Source organism: Ambystoma mexicanum, chromosome 12, assembly GCF_040938575.1.
Source record: "Ambystoma mexicanum isolate Mex_15411 chromosome 12, UKY_AmexF1_1, whole genome shotgun sequence".
Taxonomy (NCBI): Eukaryota; Metazoa; Chordata; class Amphibia; order Caudata; family Ambystomatidae; genus Ambystoma; species Ambystoma mexicanum.
Window position 1 is genome coordinate 492,714,020 of NC_090936.1, and position 16,396 is coordinate 492,730,415.

The following is a 16,396-nucleotide window of genomic DNA, read 5'->3' on the forward strand; positions in this document are numbered from 1 at the left end:
CAACCCTGGGACTAGCCACCCCCGTACCTGTAGGGTCTTGATTGTCTCCCTCCGGTTGTTTGCAGGTCTCCCAGGCACTTCTGCAGCTTTCCTAGTCCTCTGCGCATGCCGCCCACAGCTCGCCGGTAGTTTGGAGGTACTCGAACAGCTTTGTCAGCAGGAAAGAGGGGGACAAGGGAGGGGTTGTTAACTCTCCTCTGGTCTGCTTTCCACATTGCTGGCACTCCACGAGTGTGCTTCCCTCTTGGGTACCATCTGCCTCTCTGCTCTCCGGTCCTGCAAGTCCCTGAACACATCTCAGCTCCGAACAAGCCGACAACGAAGACGCCATCCTTCTCTTCCCTCACTGCCTTTGAATGACAGCTGACCAATAGGATCACTCGAAAGGCTACAGCGTACGCATTTCTTCTTGCCAGTGATTTTCACTACTCGCTGCATCTTCCTCGTACCAGTAGTTCTTGCCGGAGTTCTACCGCAATAAGACATGGGCACATTGGGTAGTGTGGAATTAGAAGAGTGTTGAGGTAAGGTGGGCGGGTCAAAGGGATACAGCGTTCTCCCAGAATAGTCACTACTCTCAATGGGGCCTTCCCACCCCATGAGATCCACCCGCTCAGTAACACCCCCAGGGGGACTATCGGATAGCAGCCTCACCTCTCTGACCTCATGGAAAGGGGCTCCCCATCTAAAAGTAGTGAAGACAACGTTGATTCATCAAAAATTCGAGTTTTTCTGCATCTCTGAGCAATCTTATTTATCAGTGTCCTATGTGTGTTCACTGTAGCATTGCACCACCACTATACCTCCAAAAGTTCCTGAAGTCTTGGCCTTACTATTCATCAACTGGGGTGTCCTCTCATAACCCTCACATAGAGCTGGTTCTGAAACTCCATCTCAATACTGTGTGCAGTCTTTGTGTAGCCCACTCAGTCCTATGACAGAATATTTAAGTATATTGTGTTGTATGTTTTAATATCTGGTCGTGTGGGGCCAATTGTACCTGGATACCAACCCTCAACTCCAAAGAACCAAGCCAGACTGAACATTGAGAGCATTTTGGACTAACATGGTGGCCACCATGTATACACACTGAAGTATTGGTCTTTTGAACCTCTCTCCAAAGGGCTTCATGAAAGTCCCTTACACACAGACTCTGTAAATCATGGTCAGAGACAGTTAATATTCAAATAACATACATTTAATAGGCATAACATAATTCCAGAATAACCATTCAAAGCTTTGTCATCCATAATGTTATTAAATAAAGGGTTCCGCTTGGAGGAGCTCAAGGAAGACCAACACTGCTGCCATGCCAAAACCCAATTACGTATTAAACAATAAGGTTAGAGAGAAAGTATGCTGCTGAATGCAAATTCCACATTTTTTCTTACCGTGGCTACTTCCGTTGACTTTGAGCAAGCTGAAACAGTAATGTGCGCACTGGAGTCCACTGGCCAAGCCACGAAGCATCTTCAAATAAGGAATGTAGAGGTTGTGGGGCAGCATGTCACCCATCTGGCGCACAAACTTGGACAAAACAACCTGTTGTGCAAAAAAAGATTTAATATGTTGCTCTGCGTACATAGGGACAATTTACTCACCTCAAAAATTAGTTGAGAACTATAGGGCTTGTTAAGGGCCCGGTGCGTGTTTAACTGCCCTTTAGTGAAACTGAACAGATCCATCCTTTCAGGGGCACCGGATTTCCACCAAATTTGAAAAGGGCAACATAGCAGAGCACTCGGGTTCCACTTTCAGCAACGGTAGGACTAGTATCAAGGTACAACTGGCACCAAACGTGAATGCAAACCAAACTTTGAAAATGTGTATATATTTAGTATTCCATTAGGATAAAAAGAAACTGGTTGTATATTGTAAAGCACTTATTTGACAAAGCAGATATATCAAAGAAAACAGATTAAATGGATACATGAGATTCCACTTTACTCCAGGAAACACAATATTGTGAACTACATGAACAAGGGAGTACTAGGCCTATATTAGTGATAGAAAGGAGGGAGGAAAAAGGTAAAACAATCTAAGAAACAGGTCCAAATGGCTAGCAGAAAGCAAGTAACATTAGAAACACAGTACAGGGCCTGAATAGGTCCCTGTTCACCTATTGAAACAGATAGATACTACGCAACTACAAGTGGTTATTTTAACATTATTACTTGCTATGGCACAATGAAGTGCAGTGATTTATCATACTAAAATCTCTAGTACATCATTGGTACATTTTAAAATTACAAAAAACAAGGTTCTTGCCCTAAAAACTCCACAACATAGTGGGTGACAAAGGAAGGAAACATATTGGGTCTGAAACTTTGTAAGTCAATTTGCAGGAGTTTGCACATTTTCCAAAAGTTCTCCCATAGGGGAGAATATCTCATGGGCCTGCAGCGGTTGTAGAGAAAAGTCAGATCAGCTCTCCCTCAACTCAATAGGTGCAACACGGGATGCTACCAGCCAGGAAGAGGGTCCAGAGTAACCTCCCGCCCCAAAAAGATGAGCTCAGGGCCAGGAATTGAGAACTAGTCGACTAGTCAACAGTAAAGGCACTCCCACACTTTATTTAGATAGGCACGTGTTTAGCTCTTTCAACCGGACTAGACCATTTTAAACCACAACGCAGGGATCCTTTGTGGGTCAATGTTTTCTTTTGCAGCTGTCCCTCCATTCACATCAATGCATCTCTCTCTTTCCCAATCGTCTTACTTCGATTTGATTCTATCCGGACTTTTAGAAGTAAACAAGGCCTATTTGCATTATTTACCTTGTTTAGCTCATCTGCTTTGGGTGCACTGGTCAGTCCCTAAGGCATGGGCGGCATATGGGGGTAGCATTGGGTATTAGCTGCTGCACCTGTCAATCTCCATGGTACCCCCTAGCACTGCCTCACCAACCCCTGGCCTACTGGCCCTCATACCTAGATCCTAGAGTTATGTATTGCTCATTGAAAAAACAAACACTGTTGGCCTGAAACAAATTACTTTGGTATCCACACTCCAAGTGTATTTATTCCCATTCACCTTTTCAAAATTAGGAGTGCTTGCACAGTGGGAGTAACGGCCACAAATAATTCCTGAAGAAGTGTACACTTTGTTGTTTTGCATAAGGAAGCTAAACATTTAACACAAATGCACTTGCCATGGCATCTTCAGAATTATTATTGTGGGGGTAGCTGTAGTCCTATCAATACGTTTTCTGTGCACGTGTGTGCACATATGCACCATCTTGTTTGCAATTTGTGTGAAGTTTTACAATTTAACTGTGACCTTACCATTAGTTATTGTGCTTCTGCTGCATCCATTCCCAATACATTCTACTGGTTTTACTTAACAAGTTTCAATAAGGGTTTAGTTTAGATTTTCAGATTCATTTCGAATGTCGTTTAGTGCGTCACATTTCCGCTTTATTAAAAACAAACAAATGTGCATGCTCATGAAAAAACACAATGCATAAATCTTAGTATGTTAGCGTAATGAGATGGGAGTAGATGTATGTTACTGGGTAAATAGAAGACCGTGAAATAGGGACAAGTCCAAGCATCTGTACTCGACTAATATAGGTGGTTCTGGGCAAATAAGTAACTCCTCAACACCTAGGCCATCACATCATCCCTTACGCCACCTGACTCGCTAGATGCTACCCTCCCCTCTCCTCCCCGCCACCCGCCACAGCTGTACCCCTCCTCTGTCCCCCTGCTGTATCCTACCCACGCTGTACATCTGTTCTGTTACCATTGAAAAGCGCTCCGTTAGGCAACTGTAATGTTGTACACCTCTGTAAAGCATCCGTTATGTTTCTGTATTGGTGTATACCTCTAAAGCGCTCAGTTGCTTCTCAAAGCTAGGTCCTCACTCAACTACCAGCCCATAACAGTATCTTCCTCCTCAAAATACTGGACTGAGCAGCCTATCTGCAAATCCAAAATCACCTGGAAACCAACAACCTCCTAGGCCTCCGACATTCAGGCTACCTCCCAGGACATGGCACAGGATCTGCCTCGTTAGACCGCAAAATACAAATGGGTGAGATCAAAGATAATGGTAATCTAGCATACCTCCTCCTGCTTGACCTCTCGGCAGCCTTTGATTTAGTGAACCATAAAATACTGTGCAAACACCTTACCTCTGAGGCTAACTTCTCACCCAATGCAATACACTGGATACAAATCTTCTTAATCAATAGAACCATGAGAGTTTTTCAACTATTGCAGCAGCAATACCAACACCTGTCACCTGCAGAGTTCCGCAAGGATCTTGTGTTTCCCCTACTCTACAATATCTTCACAAAGCCTCTGTTCGACCTCCCCGATGACTTGGGCGTCACCTACACCAACTACGCTGATGACACCCAAATCTTCATACCCATAACCAGCATCCACAACCAAGACACAAAATCATTAAATGAAATGTAGCCAACGAGCCAAGCTTGGATGGCTGTAGTGCGTGTGCTAAATGAGCCAGAAAACATGGCGCTGATGCGCAACCATCTTGGCTATTCACTTCCATTCACTGCAATGAAACAGCAATGCAAGCCTACATTTTCATGGGCTCAGCAAGTAAACATGTATTTCTGCAGCTTAGACAAAGTCACATATTTATGTCAGATGACCAAGCCGGCGAGAATAGATTGGATTGTCCACTGAAAGACATGCCAGAGAGGGAGTCAGAGCGCTCTGCAGGTTCAGTGATGAGGAGTAATGGAAATGAAAGCAGGGAAAGAAGCTCTGTTTTTTCAACTTCTAGCTGGACTATTCCATTCTTTTTGCGCCTCATGCTTATTGTCTGCTCTTCGGTAGAGGGCAGCATGATAACCCACGAGGGGTGGGGATCGAAAGTAACCCCATAAAGAGAAGAGGTTTTCCTCTTGGGAAAGCGGTTAGAAATTTGAACCCGGGTGATGCAGTCTTGTTGAGAGAGAGGACGCTCCGTTCCAGACCCCGTTAGAACTAGCAATCTCTTTGGCTACCTACTGTGGGACCTAGTGTTGTCGTAGCCGAGATGAAGGCGTCTTCAGCAACTATCGTAACAGTGATGGCTTTATCTTTTATGTATAACTGATATGTTTATTTTTCTTCATGTATGTTATGACTGAATAAAGGGCCTACAACGCACCATTATTATTGTAATTATAACTAACATTTTATGTGTAATTTTCTGCCTACCTGAGTCCAATAACTGATTTTTGCAAGGGTCAGGGGAGCATAAGCACAAGGTTTCCCCACTTGGCCAAGCTAAAGGAAAACAACTGGTGCTGTGAGCAGGGGCTGTGAGCAGGGTCTTTGTGCCGACATTAATGCCAAAGATCCTTGCCATTATTATATACACAAAGATATTGGACTCCAAAAGGCAAAGGTTTGGGAAGTGAGAAGTGTGTGGTGAGGTATTAACAACAGGGACGTGTAATATCCATTTGGTAACACGAGTTCCCTATTTAGGAAAAAAGGAAGCTTCGCTGGTGGAGGCAGTCCTGCGGTGACCATTTCTGGGTGGACTAAGTCTCTGACAAAGTCGCACATACTTGGGCATGTGGTGCAGGTTTGAGCGAGGAATGGGACACTAGTATAGGAGAGGCAAGTCCAAATGAAGTGGTGGGTTGTATGCAACAGGTGCTAGTGGAAAAAGGGAAAGTGTTCGGCTCTAGGCAGGATGGGCTGGATTTTGTTACATGCCTTCCGAAAAAAAACATCAGCAGAATGTGGAATTACAGGCTAATATCCTGAAATCGGAAAAAAAGCTGGCTACAGAAAAATAACTTGCGATGATGCAGCAGCTCCAAATGAAATTGTGTCATGATAAAGAGACAATTATCAGTTAGTAGCCGAGCAAGCTGCTGGGAGGGTAGCCTGTTATAAATACAAAAAGACTGGGGAGAGTGAGTTCTCGCAAGGTAGCTACTGTGATTGCTACAGCAGGGGTGGATTGGGATCACAATCAATCATTGTGAGGGAGATGTATTTCATAGTACCAGTACTGATAATCGTTCAGAACCAGATGATATACTCAAATATGAATCTAATCGTAAAGAGGTAATTCTTAACCCTGTGATACGACGAAGGATGGGTCATAATGCCAATAATCCCAGAGGAGGGGTAGTGGATATGACCGCACTCGAGGACCGTTCACAGCAAGAAATTGGGGAAATAATTCATAGATCGAAGCAGAGGGCCGGAGAACCCTTGTTAGCCTGGACAGTCAGGTTACTTGATGGTGTGGGGGGGGGGGGGCTGGTGGTACTGGTGGTCCCAATTCCCAAATATATTATTGGATTTGACATTTTAGAAGGATTAACGCTCGGATTAGGAGATAAACTATCAGTTTGGGTTCTGTGTGTTCACTTGAATTCACTTCAATTAAAGATGCCGCCGGGGCGTGGCCAGCCGCTGAGCGAGGAGGACACGAGTCCCCGGGAGCTCCCACAGCCGCCACAAATATCCTGCTATTATCTCCTGTTATCCATGGCGGATTACTATAAAACTGCACTGACCGAGAGCTGAATACACAGAGCCACTGTGTGAGAAGAGATCCAGGGAAGCAGACTCATCGCTGAGAAAACTGTCAGACTTGGGGAGATCACCCAATGTTTCAGCCCGGGTCGCAAAGTGACACCTAACCTCTGATCTGTCCCTGCGCCAGCCCTGGGATTAGCGAGCACAATCTCTTCAGGAACCTATCCTGGGGAACAGCAGACAGGCACTGTCCCACCAAGGCTACCGCCTTTCTTGCGGATGCATTGGTGACACTGGAAGAGAGATCCCCCTGCTGCCGCCACCCCACAGACTTCGCCGCCATACTTCTGGAGTTCGGCGGGCCTCCCAACCCTCGGGGGCTCCCACAGGATATTGAGCGTCAGGCCTGGTTGTCTTCGAGACGCACACCGGACTCTAAGAATCTCATCGCACCAGGATCTCACAGGCCAGATCCTGGTGACGGAAACACCCAGAGCGTGCACGATGCTGCCTGCCAGCTGCCCACTGTTTGGGCCTCTGGACTGTGACAATCTCCCCAGAGTCCCCTCCCTGATTAAGACACAGTGTGCGGGCTGCGGGGGCGCTTCTCACCGAAACAAACACACTCCACAAGGTCAGGGCCCCTGTATATCTAAATAACTGCTGTGGGTCTACTGGGCGCTGCAGACTCGTGCCTAATGCAATGCAATGAATAAGCCCACCACTTTACAGCGACGCTGCTATTAAACTGGGACCCAGTGTCGACTGCCGAGACCCTGACTGCCTGCCTGCCTGCTAGAGGGCCACCCCCTTTCCACGGTCTAAACCCACGGTTGCAGAATTGCAGACCGGACACGACGGGGTAGGACCAGCTGCGAAGCCATACTCTACTGGAACCCCGGTCGTGTTATCTAACGCACTGTGCTTTCTCCTACCTAGAACCCAGGCATGGCTGGACAGGAGGGAATGTCCTGACTGCTCATGTTTACAAATCTTAGGTGACCAGATGCACCTAGGACAGCCAGGCACAACTGGGTAAATTATACCAGGAACATTCTCCAGAGACCTAGCCGACCCCTATACCAAGGATCCACGCCCTGTCCTTGAGCACCCCATCACGATCAAGGACTGACCTGGCGACTGAGGACATTTGGGCACAGGGGCTCTCCCCCCATGCTGATCAGCGGGTGCCACACACACCTGGAGCAACGCTGTCTGAACTGCCCCGGCCATGTTGGTGCCAGCAGTAGGACCAGCGGCCGCTGATGGTTGCGCCCTCCCCCTCCCCCTGCAAGACAACTGGGGACAAGAGCACCAGAACCACGCCATGGTCAAGGACAAATCGAGGAACACTATGCAGGGCAAAATGGACCACGGAGGAGCCTTTACCGCTGAAAGATGTGATGGCTGCCATAGCCAGCTCTCGCGCTCCTCAATGGAGAAGATGATGGACGGCATCACGGTGGAGGTCTCCTTCCTCCATGACCTGCAGAAATTATCCTCCAGCACTGGGGAGGCTGAAAAACGCATTTCTGGAGTGGAGGACGGCCTCAATGGAGTGCACCAACAGCTTTCACGATGCCCTGCCTGAAGACCTTGGAAGGTCGGGTCGATGAGGGTGAAGATAGGTCACGCTGCAATAATATTCGCATCCTGGGCCTTCCGGAAAAAACTGAGGGGCCCAGTGGTTTACGGATGTTTTTGCACCCAAATCCTTCTCAAAATTCTTTTCCGTGGGAAAAGCCCATTGGATGCCATCCATAAGACCCACCCCAGGCACCCCACCGCGAACATTCATCGGCAAGCTATTAAACTGTAGGGATAGAGATGCGATCCTCCAAATGCCGCACGCGAAGGGAATGATCACCTACAACAGCTCCATGATCACCCTCTTTACCAACTACAATGGGCAAAGCAGTCATTTGAACAACTTAAGAGGAAATTGAGGTCCATGAATGTGAAGTACAGGTTACTCTTCCTGGCCCAACTCAAGATCTACCACAATGGCACCACAGTTCACTTCACCGACCCAAGGGAGGCCTGTGAATGGGCCGAGAGACACATAGAAGGAAACTGGAGAAAGGAAAGACTAGGCCCTGACGGGATGCCCTGCTCCCCCCCAGTCTGAGCCCCCCCGGTGACTCAACTACTACGCTCTCTTGACCCTCAGCATCGAATCCGCCACAGAGCTAACATGGTGGTTACTCGTACCGCGGGCTCTGAAGAAAACCCCCCTTCACCATCTTTTTTTGTTCCCACCGCCTGTGATCTCCAGGGTGGTCTTTGGTGGGACAACATGTTTGAGTTGTGCAGACAGGAATTTCTAAACTGTCGGCAATGTTTGGGTGAGAGATACTTCGGTTGGGGTGGAGTATGGTATGGGGGAGGGGTGAGTTTACCTTTTGTTCAACGTTTGAATTTGATGTAACCCAGAGAAAAAGGTCACTGCGCATACACGTACCCTATCCAAAATCACACGTGTGGCCAACACAGTTTACATATGTCTCTTACCCATACATTCCCATGGCAAATACCCTAACCAAGCTGAGAGCTGAGAACGCCTGCAGATCCCTTAAGCGCCTCACCTGGAATGGCAACAGCATGGGATCCGGTATTAAACAACGTCTCATCATCCAATTTCTCAAAAGACACTCCCTTGACATCGCCCTCCTTATACTGAGACACACTTATCTGGTACGTCCTGTACCTTCTTCCGGAGGATGAACTACCGCACAGCACTACAAGCAGGATTCGGCATGGGTTCACAGGGAGTTCTGGTCTTAATACACAAACGTCTACCATTTACATTAGCCCTGGTGGAGCAGGATCTGAGTGGCAGATTTGTGGTGGTGCAGGAAACTTTATGGGGAGAAACTATTGCTATACTGGCCATACGCCCCACTGACACTCAGGGGAATACTTGCGGAAGAACTAGTGACTACAATTGCAAAATATCAACCTGATGTCTGGATCCTGGGAGGGGACTTTAATGATGTGATGAATAACGTAACATACTTGATCACACACACATGCTTGGCGTAGCCCCGACATGTAGCGAATGGGACTCGGGGGAAATATTTTTTAGTTGGGTGAAATTACTATATGAAGGTCCACAAGCAGAGGTTAGAGTTAACGGCTGGCCCTCCAAAATATTCCCACTGGGAAGGGGAACACGACAGGGATGTCCCCTGTCCCCATTACTGTTCGCATTGGCAATTGAGCCACTGGCCCAGTGGCTGCGCCAGGTTGACACGTGGTTGGGCTTCCGCTGGCCAGAGGGTGTGGATGACAGGCTCTCCCTGTACGCTGATGATCTCCTGATATATCTGAGCGATCTAACTCGATCCTGTCTAGTGGTCACACAAAGGTTGACGCGCTTCAGTGAATTCAGCGGACAGAACGTTAACTGGGGGAAGTCAATCTTCTTTCCGGTGAAGGGGAGGGGAGTACGCAATCCCACCGTGTTAAGGAGAATTCTCTTATAAGGCTAATTTTCCAAAACCTAGTGAGTCCCCCAGCAGCTTTGCTGGATTTTTGGGTTTTTTTTTCTCCTGCTAAGAGTGAGACTATTTTCCTCCCACTTTTTGGCATGATTTGAGGTATGTCTGACTTTTTGTGTGCTTATGGGCTATGTTTTTTTTTATTCCATAGGGCATCATCTGTTTTTGTGTTATGTGTTACACAGCACCCTCAGTGCAGTAACACAGGGGTGTCATAGTGAGCCCCAAACATAGACTCCATACCATGGGACTGACTACTGTCTCCCAGGGCATGTAAAGTCACCATTGACTTTACTAGTCCAAAATTGTGAACAGAACCAGTACAAACCATCATATTGTGGAAGTACTGGTAGGCGTTAATTCGATTGCCCCTGGGTCTGTTTCCAAGGGCGCACTGTCCAGTCCCCCCCCTTGTCGAGTTTCAGGCTGGTGGCAGTGGTTACCACGCAGAATATTCCACCGGAATATTTACTATGGGATTTTCCGATTGATTTTAAACGCACCACTTTTTGGTGCAATGTTAAAGATACCACCGGTTTATTTATTTAATATAAAAATCACCAGTTGGGTCTTTTTGCCAGAACTCTTTTCTAAAATGGCGTACGTGTCCGTCTCTGTAACTCCAACCAAGGTCGGGCCCTTTGTTCCACTTTTTGGCAGCTTCTCCACAGAAGCCCTCCAACTGGTGCCACTCTGTCTGGGTTACACGGGATGTGTGGGTGGGGGAATGGGCACCCTGGACTGCGTTGCCTTGGCAACTCAAGTCGCACTCTGTTCTGATTGGCCCAGTGGTGAGCCGCCCGGCCCACCACTTAGCATGTATGAGTGACAGCTAGGCTGTTGAATGGGGGTTTTTCTGCATAAAAGCAGGGCTTTTGGGACTGGAACTTCAGAAGTCGCCACATGACCTAAGAAATCCGAAGAGGGGAGAAGCTGCTGAGCCATATGCAACGACGACACCACCGGTGGAGCCCTGCTGCAACAACCTCACCACTTTCCCGACGACAAGAGAAGATCTTCTGCTGTAAGTCTTCTTCCGCCGAGCTGGTGGGATCAACCAGTTTGCCTTCCAGGACGTCTCTTGGTCGAATCGCCCGTGCCAAGCACCCCAGCGGCTGGATAGCCAAGCATCACCACTATGACCGTGAATAAAAGGAATGCACCTTTTAACCAAGGAACTCCGCGGCTGGTCTCTTCCCTGGGCAGTGCAACGACTTCAAGGTTCCTCCTCGACAAGATCCTCTCTTCCCCTGGTCGAAACAACAACTGCCACCCTTGAGCTTCCTCTCTATTTAAGGTATTGTGTTCTGCCTGGCCTCCCTTTCCACAGATTGCTAAAGGTGACCCTTAAATTCTTGGCTTTCCAAATGGGTTGGCCCTAGACCTAACTTTACTTCTTGAATCACCCCAACCTCTTTGAACATTCTGCAAAGACTTTTAGTGCATTTTAAACTGTGTGATCTTGGGCACATTTCGCTTTGCTCCATTTAAAGTGGGCCTGGCCTATGAACTTTGGCTCTACAGTGTATACTGCCTTTATTCCCTTGCTTTGAACTTCTAAAAGTGTTGGGAACTGTTTTATTTTTATGCTCTGCCTTTTTCTCTCCCTTTAACTTAATTATTGGAGTGCCATCTAGGTTACGCGCTCACATCTGTTTTAACAAATAGTGGTGTTTTAACCCTGACTTGTCTAATAGTTATCAAGGGAAGCGTTTATACTTTACCTGACTGTGCTTTAACTTGCTTTTGACTTAGAGTGCTAGTGTGTTGCCTAAAGTGTGTTTTAAATAAATAATTATATACTTTTGATACAAAGCTCTGGTCAGTGTTTGTTTGCTCTACTTTGTTTGTGGCCTTATTGTGTATACTCTTATATACCGCCCTACTCTTCTTGAGAGAGCTCTGACTGCTCAGCCACAGCTACCAGGTAAATTCGGGTGGTGCAGACTTACCAATTGAGTTTACTGCTTACTCCTGTAGTCTTAATCTTCTTGCAGTGGTCCCCAAGGGAACTGCACAGGATTCTGCCTAACACTGGTGTACAGCGGTGGGATTTGTATTGAGGATACATTGTAGAATGCTTTTAATACTTTCCCTTTCTGCAAAAACTGCTGATTGTTTAAGAGTCCTTTGTAGACATAAGGATCTTCCTGTAAAAGGTAAAAAATTGAATTGCTTGAGAGATTGTTAGAAAACCAAAGTCTGGGTAGTGGTTCAGATGAGCCTACCTCCCCAGCAAAAGTAACCAACAGTAATGGGGTTAACATGGATCATAGTTTTGATAGTAATGTTGTAGAGTTGGAAGAGGAAGGTGAGGCCAATGTAACTGTCCCCACTGGCCCTCTGCCTGCTCTAGCACCTCAAGCTGTGTCTACTGGACCTTTGTCAGGTCCCACATTAAGTCCTGCATTCATTGAACTAGAAAAAAGAGGCTTGAATTAGAGTTCAAAAGAATTAGTGCCCAGTCTGAAGAAAAGCACCAAGAACTAAGGCTCAGAGAAATGGAGCTCAAACATGAGCTAGAGATGAAGAAATTGACTGTGGAAAATGCTTCTCTCCCCAGATCCTCTAGGAGTTCCAGTCCCAAAAGACCCCGGATGCCTAAAGAGATTGTGGGTATGTATGAACCTAAGTTGGATGTGTTGGATTGGTTGGCTATGTTTGAGAATAATCATGGGCTCCAGAACTTCACAGGGAATCAGTTGCTCCTTGGTTGTTCTCTAGGCTCCCCCCCTGTTGCATCTGATGTGGTAATGGAGTTGGGGGAGGCGGATAGGATGGACTATGAATGTGTGAAGCTAGCTTTAATAGCTAGATTTGGAAAGACCCCTTCCCAGTACCCGAATAGGTTTAGGACCCTCAAAAAGCAGGATGGTACCCTTTGGGCTATCTGGGCGAGTGAAAGTTTGAAGAACAGAGGGATGGATTAAGGGTTACAGAGTGAACACTTATGAGGCAATGAGAAATCTTGTTATGTTGGAAACCATTTATGATGCCTGCTCTCCTGAGCTCACACAGCACTTGGCTGATTCAAAGGAAATAGATTCCAAGAAGCTAGCTAAGGCTGCTGACTTGTGGGTTGCCAACAGGGCTACTCACAATGACTCTGGGGTAACTCAGAAAAAGGATGAGGGAAAGCAGTCGCCAAGAGACTTTGAATACCTCCCATACCAAAGAAGGCCCCAAACCACAAAATAACCAGGGTAAGCCCCAAGGGAAACCGAATAGGGTTAAGTGAGTCCTCTGGTGTTCAACCAGAAAGAGGTCAGCAGAAGCCCCCCTTCCAGAGAGCATTTGGAACATGCTATCTCTGTGGGGCAACTGACCATATCAAAGGAGATCCCAGATGTAAGGGTAAACCTGCAGGGATCAGCACAGTCTCCTTAGCCTTCACTCCTGAGGAGGAAGTACAAGTGTATAGTGCTCACTTTGAAGTCTTTGCTGAAGAACCCTTGGGTCTTCAAGCAAGTGTATCTTTAGAGTCCATGGGTCTGGTTAGCAAACAGAATAGGGGTGTGTATGACTCCCTACCAGCCAACTCTAAAGTATATTACATGGACAGTGTTCTTATCAATGGCCAGGATACTCCGGCCAGGAGAGACTCTGGGGCCAGCAGAACAGAAGTGGATGAAAGCTTTTTCAAACCAGAGGATGTTGCTAAGGCACCCAAAGGTCCCGCTAGACATGACAGTGAGGATCCCTGTCAGTGTTCAGATTGAGGTGCCTGGGAGAGTCCTGTTGGGGAATGATCTAAAAACTCTAGGAGTAGTATACAGTACCCCCAGGCCTCCCAGTATGGAGACCCAGAACCTAACCAAATTGGCTAGAGGGGCCACCTTAAGGGACCACTCTAAGCCTGTGGGAACCTCTACAGAGAACCCCACTACAAGCCCTGGTGTTAGTAAGTTGACCTCTAACTCAGGCAAATTTCAGGCTAAAATGTTAGGGAAATGGGAGCCCGAACCAAGCGCCAACATTTTTCCCCCAGTTTTAGAGTCTCTGACTCCCCCTGCTTCTGAGGAAGAGGTGGATAGACCAACTGGACCCCTCTCTAGGCCCAAGAGAACTGGTAATTATCAGTGCTGGTGGAAAACCAGAAAAGAAAAGTCTAAAACCAAAAACCTTCAGCCTGTTGGACCTTCTACTGAAGACTCCAACCCAAATCCTAGTATTGGGAGTGAAACTCCTAAAAAAGGTAAGGATAGATCTAAGAAGAATGGAAAGCAGGTAGATTGTGTGTGGGAGCGAGGGGCCAATTGGCCCCTCTCTACCATCACTTCTCAGTACAAAACTCGGACCAAGTGCCTCCAGTGGTGGGTATGCCCCTCGCCCTTATGCGATGTTAACATTGGGTTACATTCGTGTAGATGGGACCACTGAGCAGGGCACAGGGCATACATTTTTGTACCCCCTTTCGACACCATCTTGGTGACCAGGCCTCACTGCGATAGTACAAAATGTCTCTCTCCCTTTCCCCTGTCACAGCAGCTTGGAGCACATGACCCCCACCCTCGTTCCCACTCTGACTGGAAAACTCTGCAGCTCCATTCTCACGCTGAAGCCGGAGACGCTTGCAACAAATAATAAATGTAACATCTCTTTTCCTCCGAGATCACAGTCCTGCATGTGAACCAACATGAGCCGAGCACACAGCTCGTCCATCTCCACAAAAGTGTCCTTGCCCTCTTACCCTCGCCGGTTGAAACATATTGCCATTCTAACATTGTGCCCCTGCAAGATATTCCTTTCATGTGCCAGACCGCTGACCATGCTATGAAGCCCACCCAACAGACCCTCAACTAACATTAGACCCCTGCTGCAGTATAGCGTGCTCAATACTAACAAATGCCACATACCTGAGATTCTTGCGAGATTAACCCCACAGTTCAATGAGAGTATTATAGTGGTCAAGACCCGTAAACTTGTGACCTGTATAACCCAAATGTTATGCATGACAGACACCTGTGTGATTTGTACAATGACATGGTAAACTATTGAGGGACTTTTGATCAACCATTCTTTAGTGCATGCATTATTTAGAATTTATTTTCTTCGCTTAGATAGTGAGCACCGTGTTTCACAGCGACCTGACCTTCACCCATCCGGAGCACAGATGTCTGACATCAATCCTCCCGCCAACCAAGCAACCAACCCGGAGGAAGAGATGATGCCCACACCTAAGACACCACCCGGGCTGACCAATCCGGGTCCAACGTAGCATCATACATTGAATATGCCAATGTGCCTATATAAATGTGCTTTAACCTTGATGTGGTCAGAGCGCTCTCAGAGATCTAGATACATTTTTCCTTGAACTCTCGCAGCCTTCTCTTTTGTGCCTTATTCCCTGTCCAGGGAGTGTCTGTTTTATTCATTTTTACACGTATAAGTCAGGGAGGGCACAAACATTTGCCGAACCCCAACCCCTCCAACCAAGAGGCCTGAGATCCAAACTGCTCCCAACCGAGAGGTGGTGAGGAACCCGGGAGGCCCCTCTAGATCCAAAGGAATCCTTTATAAGGACCCCTTGAAAAAGCCTAACACAGGTTCAGTAGTTGTACCAACTTCTGAGGGACTGGTCAACCAGATCCCCTACAGATTTAACAAGGAAGATGTTCCTCAAAGGGTTTGTAGGTCATATAGCTTACAGAGGAAAACCTTTGATTTTTCCATTGAACACAGGTCAAGGTGTCGCCACCAAAATGCTGATGGTCTCTCTAGGGAGTTTGTAACAGTCTAGAGGTATGAGATTCATCCAGGAGTGGATTCAATCCTCCTGTCCATTAGTCGGGGGGGTGGGGGGGGGCGAGTGTTAGGGATATTTCTCTTATAAGGCTAATTTCCCAAACCTAGCGAGTCTCCCAGCAGCTTTGCTGGATTTTTGGGGCACACCGGACTGCCCATACCCGGTGGAACGAGAGAGCTTCTGTTATTTGGGCATCCAGGTCTCGAGAGATCTCTCGAGCTAGACACCCTCTAATCTCCACCCGATTATCTGCCGCTTCTCCAACGATTTTCGTCACTGGATGCTTCTCCCCCTCACGCTGATGGGTAGAGCTGCACTCTAAGATGCCGACGTTACCTCGATTCCTATACATTTTAGAAAACCTCCCGCTATGGATCCCCGACTCGTAATTTTACAGATTAGATGTTCTCCTCAGAGAACTTATATGGGGAGGTGTACAACCACACATTGCCCTCTCCATATTACAAACATCTATATGGAAAGGGGGTATAGGGATACCGCATCTTCAATCCTACTACTGGGCGAGCCAAATGGCAGTAATCATTGACCTGTTTCAAGCAAACCAAGAACTACCACACCTTAGAGCTGAAAGACTGGGACAGCAGGATATGACACCACTCACTATATTAAACTAAGCACTCCTAAGAACCCCCCCCGCCCTCAACAGATGACACACATCGCTATAATCTTGAT

The 16,396-nt window shown here is 47.2% G+C and overlaps 1 protein-coding gene across 1 annotated transcript in view; it reads right to left on the reverse strand.

Moving 5' to 3' along the window:
* Nucleotides 1–16,396, reverse strand: part of NUP205 (nucleoporin 205) — a 1,887,652-nt gene that overhangs the window by 1,590,210 nt on the left and 281,046 nt on the right. Inside the window, exon 11 of the mRNA XM_069628771.1 lies at nt 1,392–1,542. Within this exon, the coding sequence (XP_069484872.1) occupies nt 1,392–1,542 (151 nt within the window). The remainder of the gene's footprint in view (nt 1–1,391; nt 1,543–16,396) is intronic.